The 15,952-nt window shown below is 35.7% G+C and overlaps 1 protein-coding gene across 4 annotated transcripts; it reads left to right on the forward strand.

The window, feature by feature from the left end:
- Positions 1 to 650: 650 nt before the first annotated feature.
- LOC107870193 (scarecrow-like protein 14) lies at positions 651 to 7,078 on the forward strand. Of its 4 annotated transcripts, none has more exons than XM_047412448.1 (5): positions 651 to 787; positions 2,560 to 4,884; positions 4,969 to 5,155; positions 5,390 to 5,842; positions 6,788 to 7,078. In XM_047412448.1, the coding sequence occupies exon 2, from the start codon at positions 2,565 to 2,567 to the stop codon at positions 4,791 to 4,793; it is 2,229 nt and encodes a 742-aa protein (XP_047268404.1). In that variant the 5' UTR covers positions 651 to 787; positions 2,560 to 2,564; the 3' UTR covers positions 4,794 to 4,884; positions 4,969 to 5,155; positions 5,390 to 5,842; positions 6,788 to 7,078. The 4 variants fall into 4 exon arrangements, with proteins under 4 accessions (XP_047268404.1, XP_016572124.1, XP_047268405.1 ...); XM_016716638.2 differs by having other exon boundaries at positions 5,734 to 5,842; XM_047412449.1 differs by lacking the exon at positions 5,390 to 5,842.
- The last annotated feature ends 8,874 nt before the right edge of the window (positions 7,079 to 15,952 follow it).

The raw sequence follows: 15,952 nt of genomic DNA on the forward strand, positions 1-15,952 counted from the left end.
CTGGAGATAACTAATTCTGCAATCAATTATACCACCTAAACAAAGAATCACGTTCATCCTAAAATTAATTTCGAAATTAATTATCATTTATCTATTGTACCAAACGACCCCTCGTTCAAAAGAAAGCTACAATCTCAAGATAACTAATTCTTCAATGAGTTATCCCACCTAAACACAGAGTACGTTCACCCTAAAATTAGTCTCGAAATTAATTATCATTTATCTATTGTATCAAACGACCCCTCGTTCAAAAGGAAACTACAATTTGGAGATAACTAATTCTGCAGTGAGTTATCCTACCTAAACAAAGAATCACGTTCATCCTAAAATTAATCTCGAAATTAGTTATCATTTATCTATTGCACCAAACGACCCCTCGTTCAAAAGGAAGTTACAATCTCGAGATAACTAATTCTGCAATGAATTCTCCCACTAAACATCCGATTACGCTCATCCTAAAATTAATTTCGAAATCAGTTATTCTTTATCTGTTCTACCAAACGACCCCTCCCTAATAGGAAGCTACCAAGCAACTCCATCAACTCCCCCGTCCCCCGCCACTCGTCACCCCCCCTACCCCCACTCACACACTCACCCCACCCCACCATTTAGATTTTGTACATTTCAACGGCTGAGATCTTCCGTGTATCTCTCAAAATCTTGTCAGTGTATCTACCTATTTAAATATCAACTGAAAAAGCAAGTTGCACATAAAGTGATTTCACCACCGCCATTCTCATTCTCATTCTCTTCCTCTTTATCCATCTCAGATTTATATGAATCACAGGTACTTCTCCTTTATCTTCATCATTTATAATTATTATTATTATAATTATTTTAACTATATCAAGATTTACATTAATTTACGCTTAATTCAATTATTACTCTTTGTAATTATTGATTTATTAGATTATGTGTACACCCTCAGCATTAGTTCTGCTTTTTCTTTTCTGATTATTGTTTTAAGTAATCTTGAATTTTCAATTGATTTAGATTAATTATCCTTGATTGAATGAGTAGTCGTTGTAATTATTGATTTATTAGATTATGTATACACCCTTAGCATTAGTTCTGCTTTTTTCTTTAGTGATTTTGTCTACCAATATTTCATTTTATGCTAAAACTCAAAAGGGTGTCATGTAATAATTTTTTTTTTCTTTTCTTCTGTTTATTGTTTTAAATAAGCTTGAATTTTCAGTTGATTTAGATTAATTATCCTTGATTGAATTATCAGTCTTTGTAATTCTTGATCTATTAGATTATGTATACACCCATAGTGTTAGTTCTGCTTTTTCTTTAGTGATTTTGTCTACCAATATTTCATTTTTATGGTAAAACTCAAAAGGTAATTATCCTTGATTGAATGATTAGTTTTTGTAATTTTTGATTTATTAGATTAAGTACACCCTTAGCATTAGTTCTGCTTTTTTTTTTTTAAAAAAATATATATATCCGTGTTGTTTGGACTAGCTTTTGTGCACCTAGACTAAGTCCACGGCATACGTGTCACCTCCCCACTAGCTATAGATATCAGGAAATTCTGTCCACCAAGGCTAGGACATATGTGTAGAATTACCTAGTGTTTTTTTTGTCTCGGCTGGGATTTGAAATTATTAAGTGCTTTGTGGACCAAGATTTCATTTTTATGCCGAAAGTGTGCCATTTTGAGAAATCTTGAATTTTTAGTTGATTTAGATTATCCTTGATTGAATGATTAGTCTCTATAATTATTGATTTTTTAGACTAAGTATGCACCCTTAGCATTAGTTCTGTTTTTCTTATTGATTTTGTGGACCAAGATTTCATTTTTATGCTAAAACTCAATCCCCATTTCGAGTATAAGCAAAAGGAGGTGGCAGTTATCGTGTGGATTTAGTGGAGGTGCACGAAAGCTAGGGCGAACCCCACCGTTATCAAAAAAGAAGAGTATAAACAAAAGGGTGTCATATAATAATGTGTTTCTATCTATTGTTTCAATTTTTTTGTGCTAAAATAAAAGGATGTTTTGTTAATCTTGATTTTTCAATTGATTTAGATTAATTGAATGATTAGCGTTTGTAAATATTGATTTTGTATACACCCTTTTTAGAGAAACTGACATGGATGGTGTTAGTTGCGTTTCTTCTTAGTTATTTGTAACCAAGATTTCTTTTTTATGCTAAAACTCCATTACTTATCCTTGATTGAATGATTAGTCGTTGTAATTATTGATTTTTTAGACAAGTAGACACTCCTAGCATTAGTTTTGCTTTTTGTTAGGTACTTGTTGGCCAAGATCTCATTTTTATGCTAAAACTTGATTACCATTTCTAGTAAAAACAAAATTATGTCATGTAATAATGTGTTTCTGTCCGTTGTTTCAATTTTTTGTGCTAAAACAACAGGGTGTTTTTATAGTGCTAGTGTGCTGTTTTGAGATCTGTTGTTTCTTTTACTTTGTCATATTATTTTGTTGTGGTACTGTTTTGAGTAATCTTCTTGTTTTGGGTGCCACTTCTATAATTGGTAAAGATTTTGTGTTGACGTGTTTTGGGGATTTGGGTTCTTGTTTTCTTGCAGAATAAATGGTCATGGATAGTAGAAACTATATGGGGTTGTATGATACCACATCTGCAATTCAATTAAAGGACGATGCTAACTCATTCTTTCAAGATCTGAATCTGATGAACAATCTTAGAGTTAGTGATGCCTTAGTTGAACGTAATCGTGTTGCTGTTCCACAGTTTCAACCTGATCTGAAACCCGACGATGTAGTTCCATCAGCTATAGATAACTCTCATGAGGATTATGACTTTAGTGATGCAGTGCTTAAGTATATCAGTCAAATGCTTATGGAAGAGAATATTGAAGAGAAGGCATGTATGTTTCAAGAATCTGCAGCTCTTCAAGCTGCTGAGAGATCGTTTTATGAAGTTATTGGAGAGAAGTACCCTCCGTCCCCCAATGAGAAAATTCTCGATTTAGGTCAGGATGTGGGACACTGCGTTTTGGACTCTAGTAGTAATTATTATAGCTGTGGAAGTGATGTTACTGATGGCTTACTATGTCCAAATTGGAATCCTGATCCTGGTGATACTGACTCTTCACATAATCAACAATTTCCAGTTGATTCTGCTTTTGCTTCGACTTCTCAGTCATCGCATAGTTCATCAAGTAGCTCCGGAACTGTCACTGATGCACATGTGGATTCTCCTGTGAGCTCAATTCATATTCCGGACATATTTAGTGATAGTGAGTCGATCATGCAGTTTAAGAAGGGCGTCGAGGAAGCAAGTAAGTTCCTTCCTACAGGCAATAGTTTGCTTCTCGATGTAAGGTATAATGTAGTGGTAAAGGAGGATAATGAAAATGGAAAAGATGCAGTGGAGAATCGTGGGAAGCAGAAATCTCCTGAAGGGTCAAGAAGGAAGAAAAACTATCATCATGATGATTTTGATGTTATGGAAAAGAGAAGTAACAAGCAGTCTGCAGTTTCCTCTGAATCACCTGTTCGTTCAGATTTGTTTGATAAAGTGTTGCTATGCAGTGGAGGGAAAAATGAATCTGCTCTTCGTGAGTCCTGGCAGACATTATCAAGTAAACACGCTCCAGAGGACAGCCTTCCAAAGGGATCTAACGGTAGGAAGTCCCGTGGAAAGAAACCGGGGGGTAAAAGAGGTGCAGTAGACTTAAGAACAATCTTGACACTTTGTGCACAAGCTGTTGCCGCAGATGATCGAAGGACAGCAAATGAGTTTCTAAAGCAGATTAGGCAGAATTCTTCTCCAACCGGCGATGGGATGCAGAGGCTGGCCCATTATTTTGCAGATGGTCTTGAGGCACGGATGGCGGGTTCGGGTACTCAGATTTATACCGCTCTTATTTCCATGCCTACATCAGCAGCTGATATCTTGAAAGCTTACCAGCTATATCTTGCTGCCTGCCCTTTTAGAAAGCTCTCTAATTTCTTCTCAAACAAGACAATTATGAATGCAGCTGAAACGGCATCAACAGTACATGTTATAGATTACGGTATCATGTACGGCTTCCAGTGGCCTTGCTTCATACAACGTCTCTCTCGTAGACCTGGTGGACCTCCCAAGCTCCGTATAACTGGGATAGATTTTCCGAATCCCGGTTTCCGACCAGCAGAGAGGGTTGAGGAAACCGGAAAGAGGTTAGCCGATTATGCTGAGAGTTTCAACGTTCCATTTGAGTTCATAGCTATAGCACAAAAGTGGGAGACAATTAAAGTGGAGGATCTCAAGATCCAGAAGGGCGAGGTTCTTGTAGTGAACTGCATGAATCGGTTCAGGAATCTACTCGACGAGTCTGTGGTGATAAATAGTCCAAGAGATATTGTATTGAATTTCATCCGGAAGTTAAATCCGGATGTTTACGTTCAGGGGATCGTCAACGGTGCTTATAATGCTCCCTTCTTTATCACACGATTCCGGGAGGCACTTTTTCATTACTCGTCAATTTTTGATATGCTTGAAGCTAATATTCCCCGTGAAATTCCTGAGAGATTGCTGGTTGAGAAGTTGATATTTGGCCGGGAAGCAATGAATGTTATTGCGTGCGAATCTGCTGAGAGGATTGAGAGACCAGAAACATATAAACAATGGCAGGTGCGAAATACAAGGGCTGGTTTTAAGCAGCTTCCTTTGAACGAGGAGATCTTGAGGATTGCAAAAGATCGGGTAAAGGCGTACCACCACAAGGATTTCATAATTGATGTAGACGGTCATTGGCTACTCCAAGGATGGAAAGGTCGTATCCTGTTTACAGCTTCAACCTGGACGGGAGCTTAATCTCTTCTCATTACTCGTGAAGGAGCAAATTCATAAGGTTCCTCAACAGTAAATTGGTCCATGGTGGTGCTGGCTCTTCTGAAGGACAAAGGTATTGTTTTCAATAGAAATGACTATTTTCTTGTTCCGCAGACAAATCCTGCGCGTAAAAAATGAATACTTTCTTGTTCTGCAGACAAATTTCGCACCTTTGCATGGATTTGATTGTCGCGTTAGTGTAATTGGTACAACGCAAAGATTATGCCGCGGCACTTATTTGCCTTGGCAGCAGTCTAAGCAGGAGCAGAACTTGGAGTTGCTGCCTTGCCTTCTCCAATGCAATAACTCGTGGTGTTCGTTGTCAGTGTAACGAATAGCGCCCGGTAACAAAACCTTTCCCCATTTTTTTTTTTTTGTGACATGTGAAACAGTGTGAGCCGATAAGTGGTTAAATTGATTGTCGGGCATCAAAGCCCTACTCATTCATTTGTATTTCATCCGTGATCGACTATGCCTATAAATCGTAGCAGTTAAAATGATCATCGAAGAATTTTCATAGTATTGCTGCTAATAGTGGGTAGTGTCAAGGTGCTTATATTGTGCAATTTTATATCCAGTGTTATTAAAGGCGCGCTTATGCCTCAAAGTGAGGTGTGAAACATGTTGAATGCTTGTTACCCTTGCGTAGCATGCGCTTACAGTGTCGTCATCCAGTCTGTAAGACGGTACTTTTTTCTTGACTCTGTGTAATCCCGAAGACAACTAAACAGTTGATATTTCACTTTATCGTAATTTGCTTTCAATTTCTTTGTCTATATGTTTATTGTTTGTGCTAATCATTGCTAGTCTTGGATGACACATACTTATATCTACATTTTGTCTTCTTTTTTTTTTCGTTGTTTCTCATCCGGTGTCCGCTACCCGCATTGGAGCCCCGACTAATTCGGATCGCACGTTGCAGGGCTCATTATGGTGGTATCGCTCCCAACAGGATTTTCTCCATACCCAGGGCTCGAACCCGAGACCTCTGGTTAAGAGTGGAGCAGTTTCACCACTGCACCACAATCCATGTTAGTACATTATACCTCTATTTGTGCCTTTCTTCATTAAATCTCACACTTTATTTGTGCATTGCGCTTAAAGCCCCAACAAATCGTCTATATATATTTATTATAAGCCTTGATAACACTAGTACATCTACTCTCCAGAAATATGACTACATACTTTATTATATTTGGAATTGATATTTGAATTTGTCAATTCTATGATTAGTTTTGTTATTATTCGTTGGAGAAAATGTACTTTGCTTATATCTCATTGTTAGTTGACTTGTGTATAAAGATTCTCTTATTAAAATCATGCCTTTAACGAGCTTGTTCACCAAGTTTATTTTAATTCCACGTTATTTTGCTAAATCGTTGCAACTTTTTTATACAATCGATAACGATTCTAAGGTTTTTATATTTTATTTTATATTCAACCATCGATAAGAGTTGATTTTCACTACCGTCGAGTTCTATTCTTATCGCTAACAAAAATCTGGAGAAGGGCATAACGGGCACTGAGTTTCAAACGCGACTTACTTCCCTTGAGAATTTATTGGTTATGAAAAGTCAACTATCACCGTAATCTGGAGATCACTGTTTTAAAGGATGAAAATAATTTTGTGGAACTATAGTGAACACTACATAGGAGTATTATAAATTCAATGTGGTTGGTTAATTGGGCTCTTCCTCTTTTCAACCTTATACATAACGCGCACAAGTTATTATTTCAAAGTTGGTAAATGGATTAAGAATAATAATGCTATAATTATATTTCTTAATACAAAAATAAGCTTAAACCTAATGCCATCATCCGATATCTTAGACTTTTAGTTAACGTGTGTAAGCTTTTAAATATTTTTTTTCTGTTGGTTGCTTGTGGGGTCGGGTTGGGTTGATGCTTTTTCTCGGCCTGGTGTTTAGCATTCATATTGTAATCCGAGTAAATAAATACACATTCACGCTGTGCAGGACTCAGTTCTAGAGCCGACATCTCTGAAAAAAAAAAATTCACTTCTAAGGATCGGCGAAAGAATTTCAGTCATCTCACTGCAACTCATATCGGTGATTGGAAGTCCACAAGTGGGCATAAGTGTTGGTCCATTGGTTGATTAAAGAGGATTTTGGTCATGAAATTCTTTATTATAATTAAGAAAATACTTAATTGTGGATTAGTTGATTGAAGAAGTTAGGAAGGTTAGGTGAGCAGTTAATTATGGAGTTGTTTACATTTTACATAAGATAAGATGTGATTTGTGTTGAGTTTTGCATTTTTTTAATAACGTTTTCCATGTTTAATTAATTCAAAATTGAAAGAAACATTCAAAACATGATCAAATTGTTGAATAGTGCAAAAATTAAAATAAGCCAATTTATACCAGCCCTTCTATTTTAGCAATTTTTTTTTTTGTTCTTCTCTAGGAGCTCCTATCTTTTTGTTCTCTCAATTTTTTCTTGGTTTCTTGCTCGACGTTCAACATCCGCATTAGGGTTTCATTAAATTTGAATTCACGCATTACAAGTCCCATTTATGAGAGTGACGCTCCAAACATTATTTTTTCCATTCTAAGAGACTCAAGCATACGAATATGGGTCCTTGCTAACATAGAAAGTAGTGGCTAGATATACAAATCAATCTTCAAAAGGATTTCTTGCCTAGGATTGTCATAAATGTTTGCAAAATTTAATTTAATACTTGCTTCTATAGGGGTATTAAGTTGTTGAGTCACACTATGAAGATTTGGGAGAGAGTGGTTGAGCAAAGGCTGAGGAGGGTCGTGTCTGTTTCGAAGAATCAGTTTGGATTTATGCCTAGTCGCTCGACAACAGAGACAATCCATCTGGTGAGGAGATTGGTGGAGCGGTATAGAGAAAGGAAGAGGGATTTACACATGGTGTTTATCAACCTAGAATGACGTATGATAGAGTCCCGATGGAGGTTCTTTAGAGATGCTTGGAGGTGAAAGGGGTTTCGGAGGCGTACATCAGAGCTATTAAGGACATGTACGATGGAGGGAAGACCCGGGTGAGGACGGCGGGAGGAGACTCAAAGCAGTTTTCAGTTGAGATAGGGTTGTATCAGGGATCGACTCTTAGTCCGTTCCTTTTTGCGCTGGTGATGGACGTATTGACGTGGAGTATTCAAGGCGAAACGCCTTGGTGTATGTTATTTGCGAATGATATAGTGCTGTTTGATGAGATGCGAGGGATGGGGGGTGTGAATAACGAATTGGAGGTCTAGAGGCAAACCCTTGAGTCTAAGGGGTTCAGGTTGAGTAGGTCAAAGACGGAATATTTGCAATACAAGTTTAGTGACTTGAGGCAGGAGGACGAAGTGGTGGTAAGGTTGGACTCCCAGGACGTTTGTAAGAGGGACAATTTTAAGTATCTTGGGTCTATGATTCAGGGGAATGGTGAGATTGACGAGAATGTCTCTAAGCGTATTGGAGCAGGATGGATGAAGTGGAGGCTCGCCTCGGGGGTGTTATGCGATAAGAAGGTGCCCCTTAAGCTTAAAGGCAAATTCTATAGAGTGGTAGTCCGTCCGACCATGTTGTATGGAACAGAGTGTTGGTCAGTCAAGCGCCCTCACATCCAAAAATTAAAGGTGACAAAAATAAGAATGTTGCGTTAGATGTGTGGGCTTACTATAGGGGACAGAGTAAGGAATGAGATTATCCGGGAGAAGGCGGGAGTGGCTTCGATGGAGGAAAAAATGCGGGAAGAAAGGCTGAGATGGTTTGGGCATGTGATGAGGAGGGGTGCGGATGTCCCAGTTCGTAGGTGTGAGCGGATAGCTTTGGATGGCTTCAGGAGGGGTAGAGGTAGGCCGAAGAAATACTGGAGAGAGGTGATTAGACATGACATGGAGCAGCTTCAGCTGACTGCGGACATGACCCTACATAGAAAGGTGTGGAGGGCGCGAAAAAGGGTAGAAGGCTAGTGTGAGTGTGTGGGTTGTAGCATGCAGTTAGGAGAGATCTTGTGTAGCCGGGGAAGTAACCCTAGGACTGTGTACATAGGTGGGTGCCCTTTTTCTAATGTCTTAGTTCCTATTTGTCTTATTTTGTGTTGCTATTATTTTTTCATATTTCGTATTTCTACGATTACTATATTTATCATTTTTTATTCCTGATTTTCTTTTATGTCACCCCCCCTTATTTACTATTCTTTATCTTGAGCCGGGGGTCTATTGGAAACAACTTCTCTACTTCTTCGGTATGAAGTATGAACTGCGTACATCTTACTCTCCTCAAACCCCACTTTGTGGGAATACACTGGATTTGTTGTTGTTGTTTAATACTTGCTTCTCAATATACTTTGTACCTACAAAGAAAAAGAGAAATTGACATAAATAACCGTTCACAAAAATATGTTAACATATATATACTTTTTATATATCAATGCACTTTTGATACATTAAAGTGTATATATTTTGTATATTTAACTAGCAAATATAATTGTTTTTTTGTCGACGGAACGAATATGTAAATTGTCCACTGAAACAATTTGGAAGGGCTTCCATGTCTTTGGTTTGGGCCGTTATAATTTGGGCCTAAAAGTGGGCCAGCCATGGGCTATGAGTAGGATTTGCACCACGTAGCCCACTACAAATGTGTTATTTAAGTTTCAGTCGGTTTGTTCAAAAGTTATCATCACCCCTAAAATTTATCTGACAAAATGAGGATAAAAATGTCCATTCGAACTATTTCACTAGATGAACTTTGATTTGCCACGAAATACAAAAGATAGAAAAAAAATCTTTTTAACTTTTGATATAAAATAAATCATAGATCGTTATTTATGCGATTATAAAATATTTTATTATGAGTGAAATAAAATGTTTAAGTTAAATTACTCATGATGCATAGATATATGTGTCATTTTCTTCCAACAAAAGAAAAAAAAAGTGTCATATAAAACAGGATAAATTTACAGAAATATATAAAAGGAATATATTTATGTCAATTCTTTAAACCATATATTGTAACAAAATTTTTTTTAGCTTAAATGTATAAGCATTATAACCAAAAAAGCCCTAGATTTAGATATTACTCTCTCGGTTCCTTTTTTGTTGTCATGTTCATTTTTCGAGAGTCAAGTTTATTAATTTTTAAAGTTAAATTAAATTAGATTAATTCAACATATTAAAATTAATAGTTAGATATTCACAATTTATATGAAAAATACTATAAGTTTGAATATGATTAAAAAATACATTTTAAAATGTTGATCAAAATTTATATCGTATGACTCTTAAAAAAAAATTATAACAAGTAAAAAAAGGAATAGAGAGAGTAGATATGTCGACTCCCGGATTTAATAAGTTGACTTTATTAGTGTTTTTTTTTTTAACTTTTAACGTCAAATTTTATTAGAAATATAGCTATATCGAATTTTAAAATAAGAAACGAACTCAAACATCAAATGAAAATTGAAAAAATAAGAGATATTGACAGTCCTAACTTTATTAAGAGCAAATAGTAAGTAAATTTGGAAGTAAAAATTGAAAAAAAAAAAAAGAAGCTGAATGCATATACAGGCCTCAACAATTTGACTTTTTCCGTATAGACACTTCAATTAAACCATATACCTATTGAACTCTTTACTCCTCATAAAATGTGTCAATTGAACACAATCGCTGATATGGCGCTGACTTGGCGTGACATGTGTAATACACTCTCCAAATGGAAGCCATAATTAGTAAAAAGATTAAATATAAAAAACCCCAACCAATAAAAAAAAAGAACATTAAAATAAATTTAAAAAAAAATAAAATAATCACCATCTTCATTTCTTCTCCATATCTTCTTCTTCTCCTCCATTAATGGCTACAACCAAGAAAAAAAAAATCAATTCACTTATCATTTTAGGATATAGTAAGATTGTATAAAATTAGAAGACTTTTAATAATTTTTCCAACTGTGATATTTTCATATGTATGCGAAGCATACAATTTAGCAAAACCAAATTATACTATCCAAACAAATTTTAACTTCAAACAAATTTCATGATTCTATATTCCGTCACATCACCGATGGCTGAAATAACCATTGCTCGACTGCTCACCATCTCTCCACCTCCGTCCTCCGCTCTACCCAAATCTTTTCCCCACTCTTTTCTAACCCAGGGCTGTTCAGTGGGCTATTCAATAGACAAAAAAGGGGGGGGGGAGGGTGGTGTTCAATTGGCTGGGGGGGGGGGGGGAAAAGATTTGGGTAGAGGGGGGGGGGGGGGTGGGGTTGGAAGAGAAAGGCTGGTGGGGTGGGGCTGTATTAGTTTATTTTTTTAATTTTAATTTAATTATATTAAAACAAATTAAAATTATTTTAAGTTAAAATAATACGTGTCATTATTTGATTTGCTACTTTGCCACGTCTCTAGCGTGTGTATTATACACATTTTATAATTTTTATCATGTCAGCAAATTGGGCTCAGTTGAAATTATTTGTGAAGGAGTAAAGGGTTCAATAGGTGTCTTAATTAAGGTATTGAAAAAGTGAAATAGTTCAGGAGCCTGTATATGTATTCCGTAAAAAAAAAAAATAGTGTAGTACGATGAAATTATGATGGATTGATAGATGGTGCATTATATTGGCTCCATGTTTTATGCATATATATCCTGACAACATTATTTCCTTTTAGACTTTTGTTGATTTAATCTGTCATCAACTTTGGTACCTTGACAACCTTTGACAATTTCGAGTACAATCCAACCACCTATGTTTTTGGATTTGTCACTTGGTACACTAGTTTTGCATGTGCATTGTTTTGTTTGTTGGTTACCGGCCCGATGTACGATATTTATATTGGGATTTAATTAATCTCGAGAGCTTATTTCTGGGACAGGACTCCCGATGATTTCGTGGAATAAGTCAGATTTTCTAACTGAACTTTCATAGACACAAGTGTCAAATGACTCTTGTTTAGTGGTGCGAACACGTCATTGATTAAATGTCACGCTCAATTGTAAGTGTAATACCCCGTATTCAAGTACGTGTATTGGTCTTATTTATATGAAATTTTTTATTTTATTTTATTTATATCGAAATTTTCCCGTCGATGGTTCCATGCGAAGGTTATTGAATAAGCTTTCTAACGATATAAAGATTTCCAAAAACGGATAGGTTTCGGATATAATCGAGCACGTTCGAAACTATAAAACGGTGGCCGGGATATTTGGGAACAGTAAATGTGCAGGAAAATTTCCTGCACACAAACTACTGAGGCCAGCCAATTTTTTTGGTCAACTTTGAACGATCATAACTCCCTTAATATAATGAACTGGGAGAGCTGCGACCTATGAAAAGAAAGATCTTTGAGTCTTCTTTCCAATGCAATTGATTTCATCCAAATCCAATGTCTGAGTAAGGAGTTATACTCGTTTTACTTCAGCCTCTCAAAACAAATTTTTATGGTCAAATTCAAACGACCATAACTCCTTGTACAGGACGAATTGGGTGACCTACTTTATATGAAATGAAAGCCCTTTGAATTATCTTTCCAACGATACCAATTTCACCCAAATCCGATATCAGAGCAAAGAGTTATGGTCGATCTACTTTAACTTATCAAAACAGTCCACCAAAGGACAGATTTGACATTATTTAAATTTTAAAGGCATTTTGGTCATTTCCTATTATATTATGGACAGTAATATGTGTATATATAGATGTATATGAGTTTAAAAACTCATTTTCATCATCAATCATTGAGAAAGAACAAACCCTAGCCAAATTTAACCTTTAAATTACTTTTGATTCAACCGTAGAAATTTCAAAGTAATCCGATAACTGTGTTTGTCATCTCGAGGGCTTCGAACGACACCTATTATTTGTGCAAACAGGATTGCATAATCAAGAGGTGAATTCTAAGGTATGAATATTGTTTGCCTTGTTCTTTTCCATATGTATATGTGTGATAGAAGATTATATGTATTGGTTGTTATTGAAAGATGATGAAAATAGGGTTATGGACTATTTTGAATGGTTTGGTTGTATTGAATTGTGGAAGGTGAATATGGTAATTGAGTTATGGAAGGTGGATATAGTGATATACTATTGAATTGATGATTATTTATGTCTATGACTCAATTTGGTTTAATGGATTGGTTGGAAGGATAAATGAATCCAAACTTGATATTGGAGGATGTTGTATGAATATGCATGGCATGTGAATGTAATTGGAGTATAAGAAGGTTAAAGTGACACCCTTTATGGTTTAATTAAGGCTTACTACTCAACCACTAGTTTGGTGAATTCAAATAATTGAATTGTGACGTTTGGTTGCTAATACTAAATTGCTATATATGTTCATTGTAGATAAGTAATCCGAAAAGACGGGAAGTCCATTTGGGACTAGTATTGAAGGTTGACAGTCAGGTATGTAAAGCATACTCTATACTATATCTTTGGCATGAAAGTGAACAATTGTTCTATTAAGAAAGTTTCCAAAGTTATTCAATAACATGTGATCCATAATGGTTTTGTATGATGTCCTACGTTACCAATGAACTTGTTTCCACCCTACAAGATATCAAGACATTCCAATACTTACTTGTCTTCCACATCTTACATGTTTATTGCACTAATGAATGTCAGAAGGTATCCGGTTACTCAAATAAGATCCATGTGCTATTAATGACTTCAAAACGTTTCATTGATATACCAATAAGTTCCTACTTCATTGTTATGGCATTGATGACTCCAAAACACTTCATTGATGTGCCAATGAGTTCTAACTTCATTGTTATTGCATTGATGGTCTATTTATATGTCTCTTATTGATGTATCATTGTTTCAAAGTATCAAAGATGCGGTGACGACCGAAATAACAATCTCAAAGATTAATTGAACTAAGTGATGGAAGTTCTCTCTTATCGGGTGGTATCCCAGGGGCATAAGCCTATCATGGGTCGATCCCTATTTATGTGGTTATGGGTGGTATCCCAGGGGCATAAGCCTATCATGGGTCGATCCCAGTTGATATGTACTGAAGGCAGCCTAATGGTCACAGTATAGTACAGTAATGATTACAAAGATGATAAGAACGAAGGTAAACTGATTGAATAAATACAATGTACAGGTTGTCACAAGTTCTAGTAAGTGTGGTCCACTCCTATTACGATTTATTCACTTGTTTTTTATTTCTATTGAGCTCCTATATCATATGTGATTATCTACAGCTTTACATACTCAGTACATATTTCGTACTGACGTCCCCCACGGGGGACCTGCATTTCATGCTGCAGGCACAGGTACCTCAGCTCATACGTCCCACAAGTAGGAGCCAGGATATCCAGCTGCTTTTGGTGAGCTCCAGTTTGCTTCGGGGCTTTCCGTGTCATATCCAGTCACTTTTGGTATTGTATAGAAGTTAGTTATATGGCGGGGTGTGTCCCGACCTTAGTTAAACTCTGTGTATTGTCTAGAGGCTTTGTAGACCTAATGTACAGTCAAGGTGGTATTTTGTTAATAGGCGTGATGGCTCCAACGGCCAAGTATTGTATATACATATATATGTGTGCTCGAGCTTATACAGGTGATTATTTTCTTTTATATGCGACATGATGTTGTCCGAATTTCGGGTTGTCATAGAGGTATGCATGGGAAGTATAAGGTTATGAGCTGGTTCTCCCGGGCCTCCTCGGTTACGGGTGTCAGTCCGCCCCAATAGAATTTGAGGCGTGACAGCCAGTGACTAGGGGAGATAGCCAATCTTAAGAACCTATTTCTAGGACAACGCTCTTGATGATCTCGTGGAATAAGGTAGAATTTCTAACAAAACTTTCAGAGGACGCTAAGGTTGAGCCGTACTAATTTTAAAGAACTCAAGTGTCAAGTGACTCTGTTTAGTGGGGTAAACACTCCATTGAGTGATATATTTATTGTATGGAATGTCACGCTCAATTGTCAGCGACTAGGGAAATAGCAAATCTTAAGAGGTAGAAGAAAAGGAACCTTGGCAACCCAGAAACCACAGAGGAATTTTTTTTTTCTTTTTTCAGAAGCTCGAATCTAAAACCATTATTAACGATGAAGGGTTCTCGAACCAGTTCACCATAATTCATGTTTGTGCATGTTCTTTGTTGGTTTTAAGTTCTTGTACGTACGTACACTTATTTAACATAAAAAACAATTTTATATGTAATATGTTGGGTATTCTTCCATATAATAGTGAGTTGATCAACATAACGTGTTGTTATAATCACTTTATTTAGAGTGTATATTTTACATATATGAGTGTAATTAAAATTAATCATCAACACGACTTTGTTATTAATATTCATTTTGTACTTATCTCTTTAAACTTTTTTTTTGCCGGATTCACTTGTTTTACCTTTTCCCTAAAATCAGCACTACTTTATTTTAGAATATAATGCATGGTCCATATTATTTTTGTTGGTATTTAACTAACTATTTTGGAGGTTTTCAAGTTTTGTCACCACATTGTGGAGGTTAGTCTGTTAGACGTGGAAATAATAACAACACTATAATAAAGGAAAGAAAAAAGAAAAAAGAAAAAAAAAAAAAAGGAGTTCGTTGCATAGATTATCGTTACATTATGTTTTGAATTTAAGTTTTCTGGCACTGTCCGTGTACAAAATTTTACAATATCAGTAAACGAGACCTGCTATTGCAGGTTATCCAATTTTTTCCTTTTCAATTCTTATGTAAAAAAATTAAGTAACCTGCAGTAGCAGGTCAAATTTACTTGATGGTATAGAATATTTTGTATCAGTGCACAAAACTTTAAACTCGTTTATTTTTCTTAAAACTATCCTATTTTTGGTAAATATAGACTGTTAATTTTTGTGTCACCTAAATTTATCTTTTTGATATTTGTTTTTTTTAGGAAAAAATACATAAAGTAGCATACTTAAGTATTAAATTACAAAAAATAACAATACTTTTATCAAATTATATTTTGTAGCATATGTATTTATATTCTTGTAGCAACAGTTTGCAAAAATATAAAATACATATCGATCATAAGGCCAGTAAAAATCATATGTATTTGTATTTTTATAGCAACAGTTTGCAAAAATACAAAATGTAAGTTGCTATATTATGCAATTATGAAACTGTTACTATGAAACTCATAATAAAGGAGATAAGTATGCTATTTTTGAATTTT

The sequence above is a fragment of the Capsicum annuum genome, chromosome 5, assembly GCF_002878395.1.
Source record: "Capsicum annuum cultivar UCD-10X-F1 chromosome 5, UCD10Xv1.1, whole genome shotgun sequence".
Taxonomy (NCBI): Eukaryota; Viridiplantae; Streptophyta; class Magnoliopsida; order Solanales; family Solanaceae; genus Capsicum; species Capsicum annuum.